The sequence below is a fragment of the Astatotilapia calliptera genome, chromosome 16 (assembly GCF_964374335.1).
Source record: "Astatotilapia calliptera chromosome 16, fAstCal68.1, whole genome shotgun sequence".
NCBI classification, from domain to species: Eukaryota; Metazoa; Chordata; class Actinopteri; order Cichliformes; family Cichlidae; genus Astatotilapia; species Astatotilapia calliptera.
In genome coordinates, this window is record NC_137437.1 from 24,869,656 (window position 1) to 24,896,333 (window position 26,678).

General features: G+C 41.0%; 2 protein-coding genes across 11 annotated transcripts in view; one reads left to right on the plus strand and one right to left on the minus strand.

Moving 5' to 3' along the window:
• map2 (microtubule-associated protein 2) overlaps positions 1 to 26,678 on the minus strand; it is a 119,545-nt gene that overhangs the window by 28,126 nt on the left and 64,741 nt on the right. For 6 of the 10 annotated variants that reach the window (XM_080290613.1, XM_080290614.1, XM_080290615.1 and 3 more), the window contains exons 4-7: positions 15,809 to 16,072; positions 3,698 to 3,787; positions 2,401 to 2,475; positions 200 to 415 (exon numbers count right to left, since the gene is read on the minus strand). In XM_080290613.1, coding sequence (XP_080146739.1) covers positions 200 to 415; positions 2,401 to 2,475; positions 3,698 to 3,787; positions 15,809 to 16,019 — 592 coding nt within the window. In that variant the 5' untranslated portion in view covers positions 16,020 to 16,072. The remainder of the gene's footprint in view (positions 1 to 199; positions 416 to 2,400; positions 2,476 to 3,697; positions 3,788 to 15,808; positions 16,073 to 26,678) is intronic. The other 4 variants (XM_080290620.1, XM_080290623.1, XM_080290616.1 and 1 more) reach the window with 3 other exon arrangements.
• On the plus strand, positions 22,300 to 24,937 carry LOC113008190 (E3 SUMO-protein ligase ZBED1-like). The gene is made up of 3 exons (XM_026145430.2): positions 22,300 to 23,579; positions 23,756 to 24,008; positions 24,189 to 24,937. The coding sequence occupies exons 1-3, from the start codon at positions 22,462 to 22,464 to the stop codon at positions 24,603 to 24,605; spliced, it is 1,788 nt and encodes a 595-aa protein (XP_026001215.2). The 5' UTR covers positions 22,300 to 22,461; the 3' UTR covers positions 24,606 to 24,937.

The window sequence follows — 26,678 nt, forward strand, 5'->3', positions numbered from 1 at the left end:
GTTTTGATTGAATAACCAACACAAGGACACACAAACGCACACAAAGACAGACGAAGAGACGAGCTGACGGACGGAGAGACGGAAAGACGAAAGGAGAGAGGAATGGGGGAAGGGAGTCAAATCACAAGAGAAGAGAGGAAAGAAAGAGAAAGGAGATGGAGGGAGGGGGGATGGCAAAGAGGAACCATGCGTGGTTCACCTTCAATCTGTCTAAAGGCCACGGCTTGCCCTGTGGGGCGAGAGCCCGAGTGCGTCCACTCTGGGCTGAACAATGGGTGCTCATAGTACTCCTCTTCGGAGTGGTAGGGGTCGTCCTCGGGCACGGAAACTGAGATGGAGGGGGCGAGGAACTTGCACCTCTCACGAGAATTTTGGAAGCGGCGGAGAGGGCCCGCCTCCTCCTCATCCCCTACATCTACAAACAAGACAGACACAAGGAGAAGAACTGCAGGGAAATCTGGACACGCAGACTGAAAGAGAGAGTGAAAAGGATGGAGAAAAAAAGATAAAGGAAAAGGGAGAAGAAAGCAAAAAACTGGAAAAAAACCCACCAAAGAATGGCCATCTTAAAAGTGACTTAACATGCAATTAAAGATTTTTTTTCTATAAGGAGCTTTGGTCCAAACTTTTTCCATTTGGTCTTGACTTTATTATTTCATCAGCCAGTTCAACTGAACAGCAGTCACTTTGCACATGTAACTTTTTGAGACTGGTCAAACGGCAGAATTAAACTTTATAGATATGACCAGGAAAAAAATATATTCTGCATTTATTGTATCGTTATTGATTTAGCTACTACTGATACTAGACTGAACAGAACTGAAAGCAGAACAAATATGGGCCCAGCTATGGTCCTTTAACTTTTATGAAATGCTAAGTAACCAGCAAGTTCAAAACAATTTTTGCCTGACTATTTAAGATGGACATTTTTTGCAGTGAAAAGAGAGATAAAGCTTGAAGAGAAACCGACAAAAGAAACAGAAAGAGTCAGCAGAGAGGGGAATGCCAAAGAAGAAGAAGAGAAAACTTGTTTGAGAGCAAGAGAGACGTAACACACAGAGGACAATGACAAACAGACAGTGACAAGCAACTCAAGATAACAAAGCTTTGGGGGCCAGCCATTCTTTGAGAGCAACAAAACGGGCATATTGTATCATTTGTGAAAGATATCTGCTTCACATACGAATGATTCAACCAAAAATAAAATACATACAACATTAAAAATAAACAGCTACAACAGTTATAGCACTAATACAGCAGAAGTCGCTAACAAACCTGTAATGTTTTGTGGGGGTTTTAAAAGCCACAGTGAGAACAAACCTCAACACTAATACAAACTACTCAGTCCTGTAAAACACTCCACCTACAGTAAGGAACCTACATCCCAACAGCTTTACAGCTGTTTGTCATGAGCACACAACACATAACAACACATGTCACAAGGCTTTGCAGCTCCTAACCTTATTTCTTTTAGTTTTAGTTTTATAGCCCAGTCACTGCTTAAAAAATTAGATCAAACATAAATAATCAAACTTTATCACAGCTCTAACTGGGATGTTCAAAATCACAGGATAAATCTACACTGTGTGATTCAGAAAATGCAAATTAAATATAAAGTATTTTCTGTGTGCAAACGGCATTCATCATCTTCCAGTCTCAAGAGGCAAGCTATACTAAATTATGTAACTAGATTGCATTTCTACATTGGGAGGGGCTTTTTTAATACCCAATTTATTGGCTTTTCTACACCTTGCTGCAGCTTTCTTAGTCCTTAAATGTATAATTTGTATAAACAGAGCTAGATCTCTGTCACCTATAGCCACAGCCAAAGACACAGGGTACAATGACCAAAAAACGCAACACAATGATTAGACAGGCAAAACTGAAGACATAACTCAAGTAAAATCACAAACAACAAGAAATCAGAGGGTTACCTAAATTGGCTGTCATATTAGTGTGTAGAAGACAGTGAAATGAAGAGGTTAGAAAAGGAAATGGATGGAAAGGATGACAAAAAGAGTGCACTTAGTAGAGGTGGAGTGTTCATGCATGTTATTGCGTCTTTGTCAGGATAAATGGGGATCATAATGAAGATATTCATTTTATCTGTTTCAGGCATACAATGATGACACATATGCAGTATTCCAAAAGAAATGGATGACAGGAAAAAAGGAGAAGATGTTTCTGCTTATAGCAGCTTAAGTAGATTTTCTGAACGTTTATCAACGTGTGGTTCATGCCCTTTAGGCAGGGCATGTCCGGAGAGGTGGGGCACTTCCAGTGCAAGCATACACCAAGACCCAAGTCTTGGTGGTCATAAAGCATCAGAAGCCACAGTCAAAAGAAGAAGTCTCACTCTTTTAGAGACATACCGAGTATGTATTTATATTCTTGGCCTACCTTGTTCTAGAGGTCCAAAGTGCTCTGCAGCAGGTGAGGGGGGAGGCGAGGGAGGCAAATTGGTGGTGTCTTCAACTAGAAAGTGTGACAGAGATAAAAGACTGAAGTTATTAAAAAAAATAAATCACATATTATAAAGGATACTTTCCACTAGCAGAAAACACTTCTTGCAAGGTAACATGCCAAGCATATATATGTATAGCAAGGTATTGCAAGGCTGAAAACTGCTAATTTCCATTTTCACATGCATTTTTACAAGCAAAAAAAAAAAAAAAAAAAAAAAAAAAAAGAGTAAAACATGGAGTACAGGTGCAGAATCCTGTAAAAAAGTGCTGTGAATAAGCAATAGCTTTGTATTTTTCTGTTTAAATAGCAGAAAAAGAAAGGCACTGCTAAATATGAACTCTGGCCATCCAATCGGTACCACATCTGGCAGCCAAACAGGATTGCTGTCCAACCATTGCTTAAATCATCAGTTAATACCAGTGAGTGCATATTCCCTGTTATTTTTAGTTTCAGTGTCAGTTGCTCACAGTTTTCACTGCAGCAGTAATTAGAAACAATTTAGTCTTTTTTTTTTTTTAAATCACAGTTATAAACTGCACAGATCATATATCCTTTCTGTACATATACACAGGCACATTACACTATGCTTATGCACATTTTACTCCTGTTATGGGTATTATATATGTGGCTGTTCCCTGCTTGATTCTGTTGCCAAAGACGGGGGTCAGACAGTAAGAAACAGGCTAGGCAACGTGGGAGTTGAAAGTGACTAATTAAAGGATGGAGGTATGAGCTACTCTTGTTACTACAGGTACACTGTTCCATGTAAATGTTTGACAACCAGAAGCCTGGTTTTCAAGTGTGCAGGTTATGAGACTAATTAAACAAAATATACAACTGGTCTACTGTTTAGAAAGAACTACTAGAGTTGCTGAGGGAAAATACAGACATTTCTGTGTCTCCAACATATTCTCTTTTGCTGCAACATGTTTTTAACGTTCTTCAATTAGCGAGTCTTTTCAGGTTAGTAACAGTCTGCTATATTGCTCCACTGTTCACTTATTAAAAAAAAAAACAGGTATAACAATAGGACTAAAGATTAATAATTTCAGCTGTCTAGCAGATGGATTAGGTGCTCCGACTCCTGAAATGCTGCTTTTAGGGATCTGGAGACATGTCCTCTGTACCCAGGGCCAGGTCCCATGTGAACAGGGGCCTGCATATTATAGTTTTCCAATTGCTACTGCTCTCTAGCACCATTAAAGAACATATGTGCATTTTTATAGCTCACCTGATGGCAGTCTTTGAGTCTCCTGCTCTCCCTTCAGTACTGCCACTGCCTCTGCTGTCACTTCCTGTACAATCCGGGCTGACACTTGCTCTACCCAGACACAGACATACAAGGTCAATGCAATATTATTAAACATGTTTCAACCAGACTAATTCTCTGTCCATTTTGCTTTACAGTAGCTCTTTCATGTCACTCAAAATGTGAGACGAAAGGCAGCATGAGGGGGCTGAGATTGTCTTCATAACACCATGTCTGCTAGTGAAGGCTGCAAGTGTCACCATGGGAACACAACATCCCATGCAGACACAAAGTATGAAAAAATACCTGTAATACTTTCTCTATTTTCATCACGACAAAGGAAATTTTACATTTCAATAACACACAGTAACATTTATAAAAATACTGCCAAACCTAAAAGTAACATAAAGAATAAAGAATGCAACAGCTTTTTACATAGAAATACAAGAATGATACCGCAATGTGTAATACTGTCAGTTGTTTACTATTGTTTTTGATTTTTTTTAATGAATGATCAAATGTGAGCTGAATCCAGTTCCGTCGGCGCAGACTTTTTTGTAATTTAACTATCAATCTGAATTCATTTCATTATCCAGGAAAGAGTGCTGTCTCAAGATGCAGTTCAAAGATGGACCCAACTGCAGGCCAGCACAAAAAAAGTGAGCTTTATTTCTAAGCTGGTAAAACAGTCCAGAATGAAAGCAAATACGGAACTGATTAAACCAAGAATATAAAAAACCTGACAAAAAGCAGGAACAGGAAGAGAATGACAAAGAGAGAGGTACACAGAGGACTAACTGGGAATAGGAAACAGAACTTAATCAACACAATAAACAGACAGAAAGTGAAACAGCGGACATGAGAGGAAAATGAGCCACAAGAATAAAAGACAAATGAACAAACTGGCAGCAGGAGGACTGAAAGGAGATAGGGAAACACTGAGGGAGCTAAACACAGGTAACAAACTCAAACTAGGAACTAAAGCTGAATGAAAAGCAACAGTAGAGCAAACCATTATCCTAAACAGTATTCAGATCCCATAACAACGCACTCCAACACTAAAAATTAACTAGACCTGGAAGGATAAAGATACTGGAAATACAATAAAATCACAACAGGAAACTAACAATAATCAAAAACTTTGAACATTAGAACTCCAATGAAACCAAACAGTAAATATTTAATTTAAAAAAACAATCCAAAAGCTCCAAAAATGTGGCCAAACCCAAGGAGAGTTTGTCATGGCCAGGTGCTGAAGCACAAGGCAGTTTGGTACTGTTTGGTATTTATATATCAGAAAGCCCAGCAACAATTTTGCTTTAGGGTCCATTAGCAAAATTAGTTCCTGATAATATAATGTCAGATTGGGTTTATTGCAAATTTAGATAAACTCTCTGCAATTCTTTTTTTTTCTTTTTACCAGCTATACAGTAAAGTAAGAAATAAAAACAATGTTAGATGGTAATACTAGTGTTAGCATTTAGCAAGAAGCTGTCAACACAATATGCCCGTCTAACACTTGTAGGCAGTAGGTGTTAAATAACTACAGTATAACAGGAAAAGCCAGCATGCACACAGTTTTCAATTGTAACAAAGGGAGTAAGTCTGTGACAGTTATGTACTCATGCGCTAATATAGTGTTATCCTAAATCAGGACACACACAAAAGGGCACCATACGAAACTGGTCAAGCAGTCTGCATTCAAGCTTTCATCAGTCTGCCTGCATGCATGTACGAATCAGAGAGGACGGCAGAGTTTTAAACAAAACCATCATTTCTATAGTAACAGCAGTTATGTATGGCTGGATGGCATTGTGATGTTTTTTTACTGTTGCCGTTTAAGAACCTTTTTCTTTCCAGCATCACCCACACATCAACACACACAAGCTGGCAGGGACACACACACGCACACACGCGCAATAACCCACATACATTCACTTCTTCCGGGAACACTTAACACAGCCCACTCACCAACTCGAAGCCACCATTTCCCATTTTCAATAGCAAAGTGCAATAAATGTGTACCACCTTTTTCACTGCTTCCAGGCAAAATCCTTTCATCTGATACTAAAAAGTAGAAGAGAGGCGTCCTCGTCAAACCTGCTCAATGGTTGTAACATCAAATAACAGCCCCTAAAGCTAAAAACGGGCATTAAAAGAAAAGCCTGTACATTTTTGTGAATGGTTTAGAACCACACTGCCTTTGTGTCATTTTTTTTTTCCCACATTAACAATTGCAAAGATGATTTTAACACTGAGAACGACATATTTTATTCAAACTAATGCTTGGCACAAAATTCCAGTTACGTTCATGTAAGCTACTTACAAATGTCCTTACAAAGTTTCTGAAGCAAGCATAGGGATCTACTGAAGATAGTGCAACTATTACAGAATAGGGAAGTAGCTTAATTGCACAATTGCAAGATTCAAATGAAAACTAAAAAATATGGAAATGTCAACTTGACTACTAGAGCAGTATGGAATTTATGTGTAAAAAACAACAACCACTTTTTGGGAAATTGTGAATTTTGTGTGCGTGCGTGTGTGTGTGTGTGTGTGTGTGTGTGTGTGTGTGTGTGTGTGTGTGTGTGTGTGTGTGTGAGTGACAAACAAATCTAGACAAATGCACAATGACAAAGCATTAGCAATGCAAAAAAACCCAACCTTGTCACATCCATAAAGCCAGCTGGCACTGATGAAAACTAGCCTTGTATGGCTGTCTCAGCATTCTCTGATGAAGTGATGTCAAATGACAGCCTGTCTGTCACTGGCTGTGACAGCAGAATCTATCTTACTACACCACTAAACAAAAGTAACACGATACGTATAAACAGACCTGCTCTCACTGTAAAAGAAAAGCATGCATTACCTGTATGACAGGCGACCAAACCTCTGAATGCTCCCTCTTTGAGCAGAGACTGTGACTGGAAGCCCCAAAGTCGACGCAAGGCACAAACAGTGCACCACACAGAGGCACACACACACACACGCACACACACACACACACACACACACACACACACACACACACACACACACACACACACACACACACACACACACACACACACACACACACACACACACACACACACACACACACACACACACACACACACACACACACACACACACACAGAGCAGGACTGATGTTTGGCATGATACCAGCAGGCACCCAAAATGTGTAAAGCAAGTGGTTGTCATAGCAACAGACCAGTGGGCCATTGACTTGGGTCCATACGTAATTCAGATGCGAGCATCCTGTCATTCGGTTTCAACCTCCATGTCTAAAGCTACCAATCAAAAGAAACGATGACTTATTTCCTTTTTTTTGACACATGATGCAAGTCTGAGCAATTTCTATTTTTAAATCATCTGATGAAGTAAAATAAATGTTAATTGTTTTCATTTTCTCAATGAAATCGCAGTGGAACAAATTGTTTTGTTTGTAGCTATAAAGAACAGATATTTGAACAATTTCTTTCAAAACAAAGGTTAAATTAAACCCCTGTTTTCATAGTGGTGATTACCTTAAAGTATGTAATATAGTTAAGTAAGCCAGGAGTGACAGCTAACAGCTAACTGTCACGGACCCGGCTCTGGAGGACTCGGGGGTCCGTGAGCAGGATGGACCGTTATTATCATTATTATTGTTATTAGTATTATTATTATTGTTTTTATTATTATTATTAGTGTTGTTGTTGTTATTTGGGGATGTGTGTCTTTCTGCACTGTGCTGTGTTGTTCTGTGTTCCACTCATTATATGTAGAGGCAGGGTGTGGGTGTGTGGGTGTGTACAAGTGTGGGTGGAGGATGGAGAACAGCCACATGTGGGCCTGATGGGTGTGGCCCGGCAGGAGGACTGGCCACACCTGAAGTTCCTACCACACACCTGTTGGTGATCAGCGCTCGTCGGGGGAGCTACTTAGGAGAGTGTTGGAGCTCCCACCAGTGCGGGTTCATTGAGTTATCCTACCAGGAGAAAGAGTGGTCCAGAAAGGCTGCACGCACGGGGTGTGCGGAAACACAAGAGCGGGGAGCACGAGCACAGACGTCGGAGGGAAGCACACACACGGGATTCAAGGGAGCAACGGGGAGTTATTGTGTTTACAGCTTCTCACTGTAAATAAAAAGCACTGTTTGCATCGCAGAGTCTGCGTTTTGGGTCCTCATTCCCCATATCCCCACGGTCTGCCTGCCAGAACACAAGCAAGCTCAGTTTGTAGCTACGTAATCGGAGACAAAAACCTTCACAAAATATATTATCCTCGGCAATTAGACCAATTAGTAGGGCTGGGCGATATATCGAGTTTTTTTAAAAATATCGATATATTTTCATACGAGATATAAGATGTGACAATATCGTTTATATCGATATAGTCTATGTTACGTTATAATTATACTTGTGGAGCCGCATGTTTGCCTCTCTTTCGTCCACCTTTGTCTCTACACAACGTTACTCTGCCTCGCCTCTCCTTCACTGAACACAACTCCGCCTCCCCCATAGCTTCACCTGACAATGACAAGGCAATGACAAGATGAAAGCGGAAAATCTCCGTTAGCGAATTACCGCGGATGGCCCCGTGCGTGGGGCTGGACGGTGTCAACGTGTTAGCGAGCTAACCGCGCTAACGAGCTAACCGCGCTAACGACATGCAGCCCGGAGGGGCTGCACGGCCTAAAATCCTTTCATTTTCTCAAAACTCGACAGTGCGCCTTATGTATGAATTCTGGTTGTGCTTACTGACCACGAACCGATTTTATGTGGTACACAGCGCTCAGCAATCTGTCAAAAAAATTTTAATATGACTTTGCTAAGCTACGGAGCTGCACGGCTTGATGTCGGAGGATTATGGCTACCGGGGAGGAGCCTCGCGGAGTGATACGTACTGTGTGTGTATAAGGACCACAAATGGCACCTGTTCAGAGACGTGGTGCAGCTGTGAAATCTGTCTCTTTGTTATTATGCTCAGCGTCTATTAGTTTACATTTTGACTGCACAATTGTGAGCTTTTTGTTATGCACAAAAACAACATTTTCTTTTATTTATGGACCATGATTATTTAATATCCACAGACGCAAGATGGCGGTGCGCACAGACGCAGCGGCCCGGAGCTCCTACACTTTTGCACTTTTGGTGGTACTGTGTATTATTTCACACAGTCTGGGGTTACTTCAATACAACAGAGATGATCTACTACAACTAAGCCGTGGAGATCTTCAACTAACATCCGATTATCTCATCCCCCCGGAGATCGTTAAGCAACCCCCGGGGCTACCCGCAACAGCAAGCCGCAGGAGGAGACGTTGCGAGCGGAGGCAGAAGAGAGGCAAGCGGGGAGGCCTGTGGGCACGGCTAAAGACTAGTCCGTTTAAACCACCACTCCCGATCATATTCCTCTCCAACGCCCGTTCAATCCGTTACAAACTGGATGAAATACGACTGCAGATCGCCACTCGACGGACTTTTAATAACTGTTCGTGCATGATTTTCACTGAAACCTGGCTGGACAGCGCCATTCCCGATGCGGCTATCGATCTAGCAGGCCGCACCGCCTATCGAGCCGACAGGTCTGCGGACTCGGGTAAGAAGACTGGCGGGGGGCTGTGCATCTATATTAACAACCTTTGGTGCACGAACGTCACGGTAACGGAAAAACTGTGCAGTACAGAGGTAGAACTGTTGGTGTTAAAGTGCCGTCCATTCTATCTCCCTCGGGAATTTTCTGCCGTTTACATCTGCGCTGTTTACATTCCACCAGATGCTAATGCTAAGCTAGCGTTAGCACAATTGAGCAGCAGCATCAATAACAGCCTGGTAGCACACCCGGACAGTGTCTTTATTGCGGCTGGGGATTTTAACCACGCGGACCTGAAATCTGTACTTCACAATTTCCACCGTAATGTGAAGTGTGCTACCAGAGGAGATAGAACGTTGGACCAGGTGTACACCAACATGGCGAATGCGTACAGAGCCCAGGCTTATCCCCACCTGGGTCTGTCAGACCATCTCTCCCTTCTGCTACACCCAATATACACACAAAAGATCAAGAGCACTGGGATTACAACCAAAACTGTGAGAACATGGCCGCAGGACGCTATTCCGATGCTTCAGGACTGTTTCCACTGCACAGACTGGGATGTATTCAAGGTGCAGGACACTGACAATCGTGTCGCATTGGACAGTTACACCTCCACTGTCTTGGACTACATCTGTTTCTGTGTGGACAATGTAACAACTTGGAAACGATTCCGTGTGTTCCCTAATAATCCACCCTGGATGACACACGGAGTTCAACAACTTATTCGAACAAGGAACAACGCTTTCAAATCCGGGGACCAGGAGGCATACAGTGCTGCCAGGGCCAACCTGAGAAGAGGCATCAAGACTGCCAAGCAGCAGCACAGGAGGCGTATCGAGGCCAGGTTTGAGAACAACACAAACCCAAGGCAGGTCTGGGAGGGCATCAGGGCTATCACGGACTACAAAAGAAGAACACCATCACCCTCAGCCGACAGTTCTACTCTGGCTGAGGATCTAAATCTCTTTTATGCCCGTTTTGACAGGGAGAACACCGACCCTGTCCTGTCCCCTCTCCCCTGGGCCGGGTGCTAAAAGACTGTGCTGCGGACCTGGCGGACGTCTTCACCTCTATATATAACACCTCGTTGTCCTGTTCACTGGTACCATCCTGTTTCAAAGCAGCAACCATCGTTCCCATCCCAAAACAGTCAAATGTCACATGTCTGAACGATTTCAGACCTGTGGCACTCACCCCCATTCCCGCCAAATGCCTGGAGAGACTGGTCATTAAACACATCAGAGCTGCTTTTCCACCATCCCTGGACTCGCACCAGTTTGCATACAGGGAGAACCGGTCAACCGAGGATGCGATCGCCACAGTGCTGCACACATTACTGAAGCACTTGGAACACAGGAACACCTATGCACGGCTCCTCTTTGTAGACTACAGCTCGGCTTTTAATACCATCCGGCCATACAAACTCCGTCCCAAACTCCACCAACTGGGACTTAACTCCTCTCTGTGCAACTGGATTGTGGACTTCCTCACTAACCGTAGACAGAGTGTCAGAGTGGGTAAGAACACCTCTTCCACCCTTGTGGTCAACACCGGTGCCCCTCAGGGGTGTGTTCTGAGCCCTCTGCTATACACTCTCTTCACCCATGACTGTATTTCCTCCTGCGTGTCCAATCTCATTGTTAAGTTTGCAGATGACACTACAGTGCTCGGACTTATATCCAACAATGATGAGACAAACTATAGGACAGAGGTGCAACAACTAGAGTCATGGTGCCACGACAATAACTTGGTCTTAAACACCAAAAAGACCAAGGAGATCATTGTAGATTTCCGGAAGAGGGGCCATAACAACCATCTGCCTCTCTTCATTGGCAGTGAGGCGGTGGAGAGGGTGAGCAGTTTTAAATTCTTGGGGGTAACTGTGACCGAGGACCTGTCCTGGGGCAACCATATCACCTCAGTTGTACGGAAGGCCCAACAGCGCCTCTACTACCTGAGGAGACTGCGGAGCGCACACATTCCCAGATCTCTGATGTTGAACTTCTACAACTGTGCCATCAGCAGCGTTCTGACGTATGGATTTCTAGTGTGGTTCCCCAGCTGCACCAAGGCCGATCAGCAAGCACTCCAGCGGGTGGTGAAAGAAGCTGGCAGAATTATTGGAACAAGTCTGCCAGAGATCAGTAATATTTTCCCCACTCGCTGTCTGAGGAGGGTGCACAGTATCCTGCGGGACCAACATCACCCTGCGCGCCACCTTTTCCATCTGCTGCCCTCAGGGAGAAGGTACAGGTCTATACAGGCCAGAACATCCAGACTGGCCAACAGCCTGTATCCACAGGCTGTGAGGCTCCTGAACTCTCTGCCCCCCTCTCACGGACAATAACCATATCCAACTTCTTAATAGCAATGAACTGGTCTGCATTGGTGCATCATATCTTTATTCTCTTCCCCCTCCTGCCCCCCCCCCTCTTTCTTAAATAGATAACTATCATATCTGATATCATATCTCACAGTACAATAATATTGAATGGGTTGCATTGTTGTATTTTGTCATGTTTCTCAGGTCTTTGTCTGAATTTCTACGAACATTATTGCTAAGGATTGTCTTATTGCATTGGAGTCACACTGGGTTAAATATGTACACTTGGGTTTTAAGGGGTATTTATTATTTTCTTCTTTTTTTTTGGGTTGTATGGAAGCCCCAAACGCAATTTCATTGTTCTTGACAATGACAATAAATAAATAAATACTAAATACTAAATAATAAATGCTGATAATTTATTTTTGAGTAATTTCTTCATGTACATCTACGCTGTATGTAAATAAAAGTGCCCGTGTGACATCTGGGACACAGTGTGACTAAGAACTCTCTTTTTGTTCTTAACTTATGGCTTTAAAAAAAAAAAAAAATCGAGATATATATCTTATATCGCCATCCAGCTAAAAAATATCGAGATATGAATTTTGGGTCATATCGCCCAGCCCTACCAATTAGATTTTGCTTTCTTAACCCAACACATACAGATCAGACATACACATGTAGTGGAAATAGGGCAGGGCAATATGGCCAAAAATATTTATCATGATATATATTTGAAAATTTGCGATAACGATATAACTGATGATATAATTGACACGAGACAAAATACTCCTCAACTTTATTGGTGCAAAAAAAAAAAAAAACCCCATCAATGTATTTTCACTTAAACAAGCAGCTGTTTTTTATGTGCATTAAAGCTATATAAAAATTTAACAGTGCAAATGCAAATTCCTTGCTGACAGTTTAACCAAAAGGCATTTCCAGCATAAAATGGCCGACATATCCTTAGCATAAAGAGGTTATACACACACTATGCAGTAATATTATGTTGAAGCACAGTATGTATCACTCCGCAAGGCTCCTGACTACGGTACTCGTAATGCTCTGACAATCCATCAAGTGATGCGGCTTCGCAGCTTAGCAAAGTCGTACTAAAACATTTTTTGACAGATTTTTGAGAGCCGTGTACCACATAAAATTGTTTCGGTAATAACTGTAATAACGATGGCCCCCTTGCATGCTCTACCAAAAAATGTGTATCTGATGGACGGAAGCCAAACCAGTTCTGCACCACTGAAGTTTCACCGCTTTCGCCCTTCTCATTCTGCGTCGCCGCCATGCTTTTTCTGCCATGTGCGTATGATAACAAAGGCACTGCGCATGCACGTTTTACCCATATTCTATCGCGATATTTCATTTTCTTATCATTGCCTAACATTATACAGGTATTACCATGAACGGTATGATATGGCCCAGCCCAAAGTGGAAATATTTTAAAAAAATAATCTCCTCTCTGATGCTGCCAAACATACTGATTTAGGCTGTTGCTATGGATGGACATTAACAACAGAAAATCTTGTCCAGGATTCTTGACACTATGCCCAGTTATTCACATCAACGATATAAATGACACAGACATCAGCCAAAGCAATAGCCCTAGCATAACACCAAGGCTTCCTTGATTTATGTAAGCCAAGCACCCCCTGTAATGAGCTCAACAACGCTTTGTATTCTTTCTGTTTCTATTAAGTCTGACTCTTTCTCTCTCTTCATCTCTTTCTCTTGACCGCTTGTAGAATGGCCGACTGGCTTTTTTAACTTTGTTTCAAAGAAAGTCAAGAGGGCAATTTCATGCTTCGGTAGTTCTTGTTGTGTCTGAAGAGCTTTTCACAGCGAGAGAAGGCTCACCAAGTGCCAGTATCAGCCCTTCTGCCACCTTTCCTACCCCACTTATCCCCCAGACTGCTCTGTTCTGTGGCAATGCTAATGTCTGCTGACAAGATGCTCTGCAGATAAACACAGCTTTGGTTACACAGCTGGGGAGAGAATGTCATATTTAAACAGAATGCACTGTGTTAAAAGTATTGATATACTCTTAATTATCATTGTTATAGACCAGCATCTATGAAAGCTGGTATAGAAGAGGAATTCTACTTGATATTTTCCGTTTTCACAAATTGACTTAGTCCATTTGTAACTACAGGCTACCATTATGTAAGAATAATGGTAGCCATTACTATTCCACTGATAATAGAGCTATTTGTTGGTCATCATATTTTAGAGACATCCTCACATTAATCTTATGACCTTGATGGATCATTCATTCACTCAAATAACAGGATATCCCATCAGATTATTCCCTCTGAATCCTGCATGTGACTGGATCAGATTTGCACGGGTCTGTCAAGCTGACACATTATAATCCTTAAACTCCTGTGAGATACATTTAATCTCAGTGACAGATGAAAACTGCACACACTGGAAGTATACAAGTCATAAAGACAAAAAATAATCAGATCTGGAAAGGGTCACTAACAATTTCATTTCCATCACAGTAGGTATTTGATTCGCATATTTTCCGAAAATCTGGAAATTCTCTCGTGACACTGCAGGGAGCAAAACATTTTATTCACAGGCATTAACATGTTAATTTTGAAAACTATATTTAATATATTCAAAGGACATTGGTAAAAATGTGAACTGACTTAAGGGATTAATTAAGCACAGGATGTCAAACTGGAACGAAAGTACACTTTTGTAATTACAACTGATGATACGGTCCATTGCATGCTCCGCAGAATAACATTATTAGCTATAAAAACAGTGTATTAATATAACAACTATTCCGTTTTAGTGTTTGTACTTCAGCTTGCACAGAAAAAAAAGCAGTTGACCTGTACAGGCAAGTGCCCATGCATTATGTTTACTGAACAACTTGCTCACCTATTTATGGACAAAGTAAGCATATCAAAGATGGGCACTGAAGACATAAAAACGGCCACTCAAAAACACCGTTATCAGAGCAAAAATTAGTAACTGCTAGGTCGCAGTAATGGGGAGATGGGAGGTTAATTGGGGTCTTGTCATTGCATGCTTTTTGGTCTTGTCAGTGGTAAGCTACAGTTGAAAAGAACAAAGGCCTGGCAAACTAAATTGTAGGGGAGCAGTTGCCATGGTTACACCATTGGTACGTTACTGGTCTTGTCTCCAGGGTGTAAGTGAGGTTGGCGATTGGAGGGGGTGGGGGGGGGACAGATTTTATGTGTTAATTATAGCATTGTTAATAACAGTATGTGTCTGCAGTGAGGACTTAGAAAGCTTAGAGTGGAGACAGAACGCAAACACACACAAACACATCGCTATCCAGCATACAAACCCAAGAATACTGTAAAGATACAAATACACATATACCAATGTGCAAACACAAACATACCAATGTGCCCAGTCATACAAACCGACATTTCACACACGCACTGGAGTAAAAAACCAAAATGAAACACACTCTTCAGACTCTATATAAAGCTGCTGATCGGACTCACCACGACTGACACCACCTACAGTACTTCTACAGAAATGTGTTTCTGATGAACCTTTGTGCCAAATACTTTCTTCAACAAAGAATACAATCTCTGAAATAAATTTAGCTGTTTCACATGCGGATCCCAACTAGATAATACAACACACAGTGTTGCAGACCTCACTTCGTCTTCATGAGTATGCTTACATCCACACAGGGAGAAAAAAGGTTTTCCTATTATCGTGTTTATTACTCTCCACTGGGTGCCAGCTGTGCTCTCAGTTTTAATGATTTAACTGAGCATTTACATCACAAAGCACAGCACAACACATTTACCTATTTGTACCGACGTGCTGTTGTCAAATGCAATTCTGCCCCTTCCCTAGACAAGAATCTTTAGGGTCTCTACTTTATTAACCACATTTGTAAACAAAACAATGCATTTGTATTGATTTAGAGCACAATAACATACAGACATCACTATATGTAGTGAGAACTGGCTGTCTTCAGACAGCCTGTTTTAAAATTGTAAAACTTTAATATGCTGACCTTCCATCATTTGTTCTAAGGAACATTTTGCAGGCTGTTACGCATTTTTCTATCTACTATTAGCTCAATAGACACAGCCATCATTTATCCTGCCTGTAGAAAATGAAACCTTTCAATTAATACAAGCAGATGCCTTTAACAAAAGGTAAAATTACATTACCTGCAGTTATAGCGTGAGCTCCAGTTAGTTCACCGTTGAAGCCGTTCTCCCTGGCAGAATAGGGGGCTGTGGCCACATGGGTCCCACCAGGCTGGCAGGTCCTGTAGGCTGAGGAGGAGTAGCCATTGGCTCCATGGGTGCCACCAGGCTCCTGCCCCGCTGATGGGTCCCACTGAGGGGTACCGTCTTCTGGCTGTCGACTGTCTGCCATGCTGATGCTAGCTAGCAGCCGAAGAGGTTTAGCAAGGGTTGGGGTCTCTCCTTCTGGGATACAGACAGGAAGAGAAGGAAGAGGGAGGAGCAAAGATGAGGAATGGTCAGAACGCAGCATGTCTCTGTTATTAACTGCAATTTTAGCATGGCAGCATTAAGGAAAATGAAGAGTGTAGGGACCAGAGGAGGCTCTAGGACATGTTACATCAGTCACATTTGCAAATCTCTTTTTTGTATGTTATGATCACTGCTGCAGCTCGACTCAACAGTTTTGAAAGTGCAGCTGTGAGTTTGTGTGTAGGTGGTTATGTGAAATACTGTCCTTGGATGCTGTCTGGCATATGACAACCACTGGATGAAACCCTATTGATTTGTGTGTTTGTGTGTAATGACTCATGCAGCCAGCGGCTCAGACAGAAAACACAACTGGCTGAAAATGAACAGAGAAGACCTTGGATTTTCGGTGAGTCGTGCTGGGCTGCAGGGTTTAGAGGTGGGTTCTGATCAATCTGACAAGATTCAGCCCAACATCTAACAAATAGTTTGAATCAGCTTCACTACAACATACTGGCTTCTATTATGTGAAAATCCAATGGCAAATGTTCCAGAAACAAAAAGTGTGTCATCTTTCCAATACTTTTAATGGAAGCATGATAGCTGATCAGCATGGTGTGAACATTTTAGGACTTATCTAAACGTTAAGTGCTAATACCATGTTACGTAGGGCTATGATTCAGTATTTACATGTCTTTTTCATGTTAAAATAACCAACATTGCTTTGTTATTGAATGCATTTATGTTTAAACTCCTAAATATTATGACCAGTGCCTTTTAAAATTCAATGACTAACATAGAAATATCTCATAGTGAGTGGATAACATTGATCAGATCAGGACAGAGAAGGATCAAGTAGAAGCGACAGGCTGAAACTATTGATCAGTTCTTATTATCACCTAAAGCCGGGACAGTCAGAGACAAGGAGTGAAAGTCAAGGATTTAACTACCTGGCCAGGAGAGATAAATGGGCTCAAAGTAGTACAAAATCATTACACTGAGCTGTTATTATTACTATTTTTATTTGGTATATACAGTTTTTTTATGCTCAGTTGAGGTTATTTACATCTCACAATAGTGGAACAAGTACACTGAGTTGAATCTGAGCTTGAAGGACAAAGAGAGAGGTAAACAAAGGGCTCAGTGAGAAGAAAGAAAATTGTGAAATACTCTGAAAGGGAATTGGTGATCTTTGCAGAAGGGCTGTTGATGGTAGCATTTACAGGGCAGCCTGTGCAGTTGTGCATAAGGGTGTGTGTGAAGAAGCAATTTGTCATTTAGCTCTGCGGTCCTCAGAGAGCCAGAGAGTGAAGTGAAGTCAGCTCGAGAAAACGGGAGTCAATAACTACAGCCGAAGACCAAGGTACTGCTACAGTGAGCACTAGGTACTACATTCACAGTACATTAAATACTACTACTCACTGTCAACCAAACAGGAGAACAGAATAGAGTGGAACAGAATATAATAAATGGAAAACAGAAGAGTGATTCCCATACAAAGGATGTATGAAAAGACTTAAAATACAACATGTCCATATTTTTTGTTAAGATGGATAATAAACACTAAGGCTGGGCTATATCATACCGTTCACGGTAATACCGGTGTAATTTTGGGCAACGATAGGAAAATGAAATATTGCGATAGAATATGGGTAAAACGCGCATGCGCAGTACCTATGTTTACATACACACATGGTGGCGACGCAGAATGAGAAGAGCGAAAGCGGATCGTTAAATGAAACACATGAACCAGAATTGGTTTGTAAAAATGCTGCAACGTCAGTGGTGTGGAACTGGTTTAGCTTTCGTCCATCAGATACACAACAAAGCACTATTTTTGGTAGAGCATGCTAGCGGGCCGTCGTTATTACCGTGTTATTTGGAAAATACGGCACACTTAAAATCAATCCTTTGATTTTTCTGAAAATCGACAGTGCCCCTTATAATCCCGTGTGCCTTATGTATGAATTCTGGTTGTGTTTACTGACCTCGAAATGATTTTATGTACACGGCGCTCGAAAATCTGTCAAATGTTTTAGTACGACTTTGCTAAACAACGAAGCCGCACCGCTTGATGGATTGTCGGAGCATTACGGCTATCGTAAGCAGGAGCCTCGCGGAGTGATACGTACTGTGCTTCAACATAATATTACCATATTGTGTGTGTTTAACCTCTTTTTAAGTTTTGTGGATATTATACATGGTTATGCTGAGGATATGTCGGCCAATTTCCACTGGAAATGCCTTTTGGTTAAACTGTCAGCAAGGAATTTGCATTTGCACTGTTAAATTTTTATATAGCTTTAATGCACATAAAAAACAGCTGCTTGTTTAAGTGAAAATACATTGATGGGGTTTTTTGCACTAATGAAGTTGAGGAGTTGTAAAGTATTTTGTCTCGTGTCAATTATATCGTCAGTTATATCGTTATCGCACTTTTTCAAACGTATATCGTGATAAATATTTTTGGTCATATCGCCCTGCTCTAATAAACACAAATGTCATTGCAAATAATGTAAATATTTGCATAACATAAATAATCAATGCTTAACAAATTTATTAGCCAATTTAAAGGGTTTATTCCTCAGCTGCTACATTATTGCTAACATACTCAAAATAACTTTTCTGTATCTGTAATGATTAATCCACCAGTATTAATAAGGTCTTTAACTGAATTTATTGTTCTAATCCGTGGTTTTACAAAACGTACAAAACATAAATGCACATAATTATTTTTTAAAGAATAAATAACAATATAGATTTAACGTTTAGGATTTTGACAGGTTTCGGAAATATTTGTAGTTTCTGCTTTTTATGACTGGTGATCTAATACATTTGTAAAGCACTGCATACTGTTACAAATAATGTATGTGTCATTTAGGCTTAATAACTGCTTATTAATAAAAACTATGCTTATGTCCAAAGCTGCCTTTGTCACAGTCTTGGGTCTTGGACACAGGGTTTTGAGTTGTTGGCCTGTTGAGTTCTGTTCCTATTACTTTTGTGTCTAGTAATGCTGTATTAATTTATCCACTTCCATGCTACTGACTGTCCCATTTTGGGGGTATACTGTGGTCCAGGTTTACTCTTAGGTACTAGGTACTCTTTAGTATTTATGGAGGCTGTTATCTGAGTCTAGCCCCTTGCACATTATACTTTCCCTTGGGTTCCCCTCGTCAAGTTTCTCTGTTTATTAATCCTTGTTTTACTCTGTCAATTTCTGTCTTGTGCCTCAGTTTGAGTTATTTCCCTGCTTGTGTTTACCTGTGCCTGCATCCACTTCCCCTAATTATCTTGTGTGCATTTATACTCCTGCCCTTCTTTTGGTCTTTGTCAGATTGTCTGTTTGTCACTGTGTGCGCTCAGCCTGCAGTTTATTTTATGGACTAATACAGGGGTACGGTGGTAACAGCAACTGGCTTTAGCCTCTTGGGATCATGCACATCTCTGCGATGCAATAGCTAGTAAGGTATTTAAGTTTGTACCAAAGAGGTGTGTTGCCACCAGCATAGCTACACTATTTTATGATTGGAAATCTTAACATTTGGTTACAAATTTATAACATTCAGTGGTGTTGATCAAGGGATAGTTGAGATGAACTGTTAGCACTGTGTGAATATCCTCTTGAAAACTGAGGAACTAAGAATCTTCCCATTGAACTTTTTTTTTGTGATTTCCTACTTTTTTTTGAGCTAAAAGAGCACACCCAAACACATGAGATATCAATGGAAAGCCCAGGATGTCCTCTATTTGCAAATCAGGACTTAGTGGGGTAGCTTAAACAGGTCAAAAGATATAGACCAAAAACAAATGTCCATTACAGAGGACACACATGAGCAGGCTGGTTCTCAGGAGGACCACAAATAATGTTGAGAAGGAATACTATAGACAGAGCACAGAGGTGGTTATAATAAAGAGAACCAAAGAATATTCTGGAAAAGAAGAGAATATAGGATTGCTGTAAAGCCTTTGCAGCCTAAATGGATCAGTCAGGAGTCAATGGAGCTTTGCATGAGTCACCTCTGAAGGAAACACCAGTGTGAATGAAACCACGACACAGACTCCACGACAAAGAACACCTCACCACCAACTGCTTTACATAAATGCTCTCTCTGTCTCGGTCCAAAAGCCACAGTATATTTAGGACAGCACCTTTACTGTCACTCTCTCTTCTGTTGCTTGTTCACTCACTGTGTCCCCGTACAAGACTCCATTACAATATTAAAAGAGTCATAAAATTCAGAAATGAGACTGCTGTCCTCATGCCATGTCTACATACTGTCTGTTTGATGATGAAGGTCACATTCAGCTCAGTGGCAATTTTCCAGATACAACTGACTGGTGGCCAGGCGCATGGTGTCAGTGGTGGTTCACAAGAGAACAAGGGACATTTGCCCTGCCTTCTTTGGAGGTCTGTTGAGCTGTTGATGATGATGGTAGCAATAAGTGTGCTCTGCATACTTTTGCACAATGCATGCTGTATAAATAAAACAGCACCACCTTCTGGGTTAAACTCCAAATAAAACAAATGGGGAAATTATAAAATATTACCACACCTAATGTGAAACTCCATCTTTCTTCTTAATTTCAGTGTCTCACTAATTCTAGTTAACACCATTTGTATTCACTCAATATTATAAAACAAAACAAAATACTGGTTGGAGGTTTAGCAGGTATTAAGAAGATAAGATCAAACGGAATGCATAAAAAAATTACATTACAAAAAATACTAATTAATGCTATGCTCAGTTAAAATACCAACTCTGGTATGATTGTGATATGATAGAGTTAGACGCTGGGTGTCTTAGTAGACAGTAGGTCTGTTGCACTTGGCAAAAAGCCTGTGGCACTTTGCCAGTGGGCTGGTTGTTCCTGATAGGCACTCTCTCTGCCCTGGAGAAGAATGGAGTTGAATAGTGAACAGACAAGCAGAGCAGGGCAATGCTGCAAGTGGATAGTTAGGATGGTAGCTTGCAGCACTTTCATGTTACTATATAGTATTTTGTAGCCTGTTAGGCAAAAACAGTTTATGGTTTCAAGAGTCTATAAAATAACCCAAACACTACATCCATTAATTAATTTATAGTACATTTTTCCTATTTCTGTGTTATAAACGTTGCCTTAGTTCTTTGTTGTAATATTAATACTCAAACAAGCATTGGTCGACATTTTTTTAAACATTAGAAAAGATCTTTTTGTAGACAAACAAAAATGAACTTGGCTTTTCTGTCATTACACTGTAACATTTAAGACAATTTTCACAAGCATTCAGAGTGATCCTTATATAAAAGGTTGAAGGTGACAGCCACATTTGAAATCATGTTCTGATGTATTTGTAAACAGAAACCTCACACCATCATAAATGCAGATTTTTATTTTTTTCAGTACTGCATCGTTTGTTAGGATGCCTGGGTCGTTGACCCAGGGTTTTGAGTTTATCATATTATTCATCCTTTCTAGTCTTTGGTTTCTTTGTTAGAGTTCTATCTTATGGTTTATGTCTCTGTGTCTGCCCTGGTCCCACATCTCTGTTCCCTCTGTTGTAGTGCCTGCCTGCGAGTCTGTGTCTGTAAGTTCAGTCTGTGTTATGTTTCCTGTTTTACTTTGAAAGTCCTTGTCTCATGTAAATGCGTCTGGCTATGCTTCCTTTGTCTCGTTAGGCCTGATTTGCCCCAGCTGTGTTTCCCTCCTGTTAACCATTCCCTGATTGCTCCCTCTGTGTATTTAAGCCCTGTGTTTCAGTTTGTTCGTGTCGCGATCTACTGTTTACTATGCTGTGTGTTCTGTCTGTTTGCCTGAGTTTGTTTTTTGGAGTCTCAGTTTTGTTACCTTTTTTGAGTTCAGCATTAAAGCTGTTTTGAGTTCACGTCTGTCTCCGGAGTCTGCACTTTGGGTCCTTTTCCTGCCTGCACACAGCCGTTCCATAACATCGTTTTGCTTATCCTATAGAAAGTAATTTTTTACTTCAGATCACCTGCGAGATGTGTTGTCACCTAGGTGCCAGCTATAAACTAAGTGAGCATATATATCACAGCAGTGTTAATATTTTAAAGGAAAACACTAGCAACAAGGATATTCAGACAGAAATCAAAACAAAACCATCAAAGTGGTCGTTATGTAATCTGTAAACATGCACAATGTGTATATCTAGGGGTGTCAAATTATCGCGTTAATTGCGATTAATTAATTACAATGCTATTTAGCGCGTTATGTTTTTTAATCTTGTTAATCTAATTTTTAATCTCTTGACGTCATTGATTTTGTATGAGAGTTGCTATGTTATAAAATCCGTTTTTATGTGCTGGGCTCCTTGTGCTTGACTTGTTGGGGGTGGAGTCACGTCGTGAGGTCAAGGTGAGAAGTGGTGATTAGCTTACAGTGTGGATATGGAGGCGCATCTGAGAGTTGTTGGCCCAATGAACGGGAAATTTGTATTTCATAAACGCCCCGACGGCACCATTGACAAAGGTAAAGTGGTCTGCCTAGAGTGTAAGAAGGAGTTTGCTTACCACCGAAGCAGCTCAAGTTTGGCCTATCACCTCAACGCAAAGCACCCAGCCGCGAGTGCAGCAACAGCTAGCAGTGAAGACGTTAGCAATATAGCAAGCCAGAGCAAAGCTTTTCGCCAAACAAAACTAGAGAATACCCCTCGTATGAGCAAGTCTGCGACCGACAGGCTGACTAATGTTATTGCCAAGTGGATAGCGATGAACTGTAGGCCGATAAATATAGTAGAGGACGAAGGATTGACAGAGGTGTTGCAAATTGCGTCCAATGACCCGTCATACAAGCCGCCGTGCAGGACTACAGTAACGACCAAAATCAGCAAAATGTACGACGGCGAAAAGAAAAACAAACTTGAGATTTTGGCGGAGGATTCTCCCAACTGTGTTGCTATAACCGGAGATCACTGGACCTCAGCTGGCAACCACAGCTATTTTGGGGTGACTGGACACTTTATTGATAGTGAGTGGAACCTCAACTCATTTGCACTGACCGTCATGAGAACAGAAACCAGGCACTTTGCTGATAAATGCGCCGAACAGTTCCTCAAGGTAGCAAATGACTGGGGTATTGAAAACAAGATATCCACCATTGGCACAGACAGCGCAGCAAACATGCTGGCTGCTATGAGAGCACTTCCATATGAGCACATCGCCTGCAATGCTCACATTCTCCAGAGGACCATCACGGTATGTCTCGATAGCAGTGGTTTTGTCGGTGTACTGGCAAAGTGCCGCAAGATTGTTGGTCATTTTAAACAAAGCCCTGCGAGTACCACAGAACTTAACCAACAACAAGTAGCACTCGGAAAGAAGAGCGATCAACTTATACAGGATGTACCCACCAGGTGGAACTCGACTCTCGCAATGGTCTCACGCCTCCTATGTAACCGAGAGGCTGTCCAGGCTACGTTGGACCAACAGAACCACAGGTTGGTCTTGCCAACCGAAGCTGAGTGGGCGAAACTGCAGAGGCTGGAGCTCCTGCTTGAACCATGCAAGTAAGTTCAAAAAAATACCTTCCCATTTTAATTATATAAACTACTGTTACATGTGTAAAATCAAAATTAATGAACATAACAAGGAACTTTTAAGGACAATTAAATTGGAAATCAGTTACACTTTGATTTAAATGAATCCAGCTAGGTTTATTTAGCAAACCTCTCCACCTCTGCAGGTATGTGACAGAGCTGCTGGGTGGTGAGGCCTACGTCTCTTGCTCTGTAGTGCTGCCTGCTTTTCACCATCTGTACCGTGTCATGGACATTACTGATGATGATCCTGCCTACGTGGTGAAGTTCAAGAATGCCTTCCAGAAGGATCTGGCAGCACGACGAGCTAATGGCAACGAGATATGGTTCGAGGTGGCCACAGCATTGGATCCACGGTTTAAGGATTTGAAATGTCTTCCAAGAGAAAAGAGGGAACAGGTAGGACAATAAGGTTAAGCTGGACTAATGAGTCCAATTCATTATCAAATCAAACTTTTATTTATTATATGGAACACAAAGTTCTTTACAAGATTAAATAAAATAAAATAAAAAAAGCACTTAGTTTTAATCACAATCATTCATTCATTCATTCATTCATTCATTCATTCATTCATTCAGGTGTGGACCATTCTGGAGAATATGCTCCAGGCAGCAGAGCCCAGAAGAGCAGATAGTCTCCAGCCCTCCACAGAGGATGATGGACCAGCTCAGAAGAAGAGGAGGAGCGAACTCCTTCTGGGGTCTGACTCTGACTCAGAAGATGGAATTGAGTCTGGAGAGCTGCAGCGCTACAGAGCAGAACCCAGCATCAGTATTGATGACTGTCCCCTGCAGTGGTGGTATGCTCACTCAGGAGTCTATGAAAAGCTGTCAGTCCTAGCACAAAAGTACCTGGCCTCCCCAGCTACCTCTGTACCCTGTGAGAGACTCTTTAGCCTTGCAGGCCACATAGTGCAAAAGAAAAGGGCAGCCTTGCTTCCAGAAAATGTTACCAGGCTGGTGTGTCTTAGCGACTGGCTGAGGAAGAAGAAATGAGACACATGTGGTCAGCATAGCTGCTGTGTCATTTGTAGCCTACTAGAATAGATTGCTTGATGTTCAGCACTTTTTTTTGTGATGGAAGAATACTTTGATGTGCTAACTTGCAGCACTGCAATGTCAGTTTTATTTTTCATTATCTGAAGCAGAGGAATTTCAGTGCTGTATTGCTCAGAAAAGAGCAACTCTGATGTGCTAACTTGCAGCACTTAATTTATTTGATTTTATTTGTATTTATTTTTCCACTTATTTTACAAAAGAATACAACAGTATGTAAATGGTTGCATCTGTTTAACGTTTGTTAAACAATAAATGACTTTATAAAGTCACTTTCTTTGTTATATCAGTCTTTTGGTCTGCCACAATAAGTTGAGGGCTTTCCTCAGCTATTTTTAGGTGAGATTAAAAAAGAGATTAATTAGATCAATTAATTAAAAATCATAATTAATTAATCTCTATTTTTTTTAATCTCTTGACAGCACTATGTATATCTGCAGTTTTTTATTCATATCTAGACTTTTTTTCACTGCACATCCATAATTGATATCTACTTCATAATGTCAAACTAAGGCGTATTACATCTCCTGTTTCAGCCTTCCACGCGCTGACATTGTTATTCAGCCTCAAAGCAATTTTGAGGGCGATATTTTACTCCTCTCTGCTCCCTTCACCTACGTCTAATGATTATTAAAAAGGAATGAATCAACAGTGACAAGCTGCTTTTTCCACAACACCACTGATGTGAGATGTTGAAATTAATCCAGTAAATATCTTGAGCTGTTTATGCACAGAGCTCTAGCTAAAGTATTACTGGAAAGCAGTGGGTTGTTTTACATTTTTTAAATCAGAAAGCTTGAAAGGGGGCAATTTTCCTCTGTGTGTCCTCAGAATAAACCATTCTTGGTACTTTTCCTCCCCTGACTCCCCCATCTAATTTAAAAACTGTTTTTCGGGAAAGAGGTTATTCAGAGGAGGGATAGTGGGTGCCATGTAAGTAAAGCAAATATTGGGGTTGCCTTCTTGAGTTATTAACTGCTGTTTCTGCTGACAATAAAAGCCAATCATTATAAAGTCAGAGGATTCAAAGCCTGGAGCCTGTTTTTATTTGCTTCCTACATGGAAAAAAAAAATAATAAAGAAACGCATAATTCACATTCACAGAAACATGCACAGTTACACTGTAAAGGAGTACAGTTTAAACAGTGTCTGACTGACTTTCACTACGCTACAGTGTTGGAGATCTGGGCTCCAGTCTCCTGCTATAGGGCATATTAATAATAATTAACAGTCACTGTCACATTTTCTATGCATATTTGTCTTGTGAGGCACAATCAATACAAGACAGGCAGAGAAAAGAAAACTATAGCCTACTGCGCACATTATTATAACTGAGAGTCAAAACACAAATACACATTCTTGATTCAAAACTTGCTCCATACGGGCATCCTCACGGCCTCAAAAGAGTAAGCGTGCTGTGTGGGTAAAACATAAATATAATCCGTTCAGAGGAATAACATAATTTTTGAATTGTAATTCATACTTAAATGCATCTGTCACTTGTGACATTGCAAAAAGAGCTCAGTAAAGTGAAACTGCATGTTCTCCCAGAGGCTGAAAGGCTCTGCTCCTGTCCTTCTCCACTATCACCTGCCCACTATAAAAATAGTGCTTGGTGAGTTCAAAACTACTAATGGGATTACTGCTGAGTATTGTTATGTATTTATTATTTGGGAGTTTTTATAAACTAATATGAATTATCTTTGCTCAGCAAATTATGAGTAGTTTCAACACTAATTATAGGCTGTTCCTGTATAATAATGCTTGACTGTGAAAACAGCAATTAGTTAAAGCAAAATCTAATGCACCAATCAGAAGCATGTTGAAGATAAACTTGGAAGCTGTGGAAATATTCTAGTTTATTTTCATTTGTTTCAAGACAATTATTCTCCAAGTGTGAATCACAATGTGAGTCCAGCTTAAATAGATGAAGTGAGAGTGATGAACTCTCTATGAACACATCAGCCATAAAGATTCATTCCAGACAATGTAATCGTCGAGCTAATTAAATAG

What these genes read in the sequence shown, in the direction of transcription:
- LOC113008190 (XM_026145430.2), top strand. Translation starts at nt 22,462, where the DNA reads ATGGAGGCGCATCTGAGAGTTGTTGGCCCAATGAACGGGAAATTTGTA. An exon ending in CTCCTGCTTGAACCATGCAA is followed by an intron (nt 23,580 to 23,755) that starts GTAAGTTCAAAA and finishes CCACCTCTGCAG; the next exon opens with GTATGTGACAGAGCTGCTGG. An exon ending in CAAGAGAAAAGAGGGAACAG is followed by an intron (nt 24,009 to 24,188) that starts GTAGGACAATAA and finishes TCATTCATTCAG; the next exon opens with GTGTGGACCATTCTGGAGAA.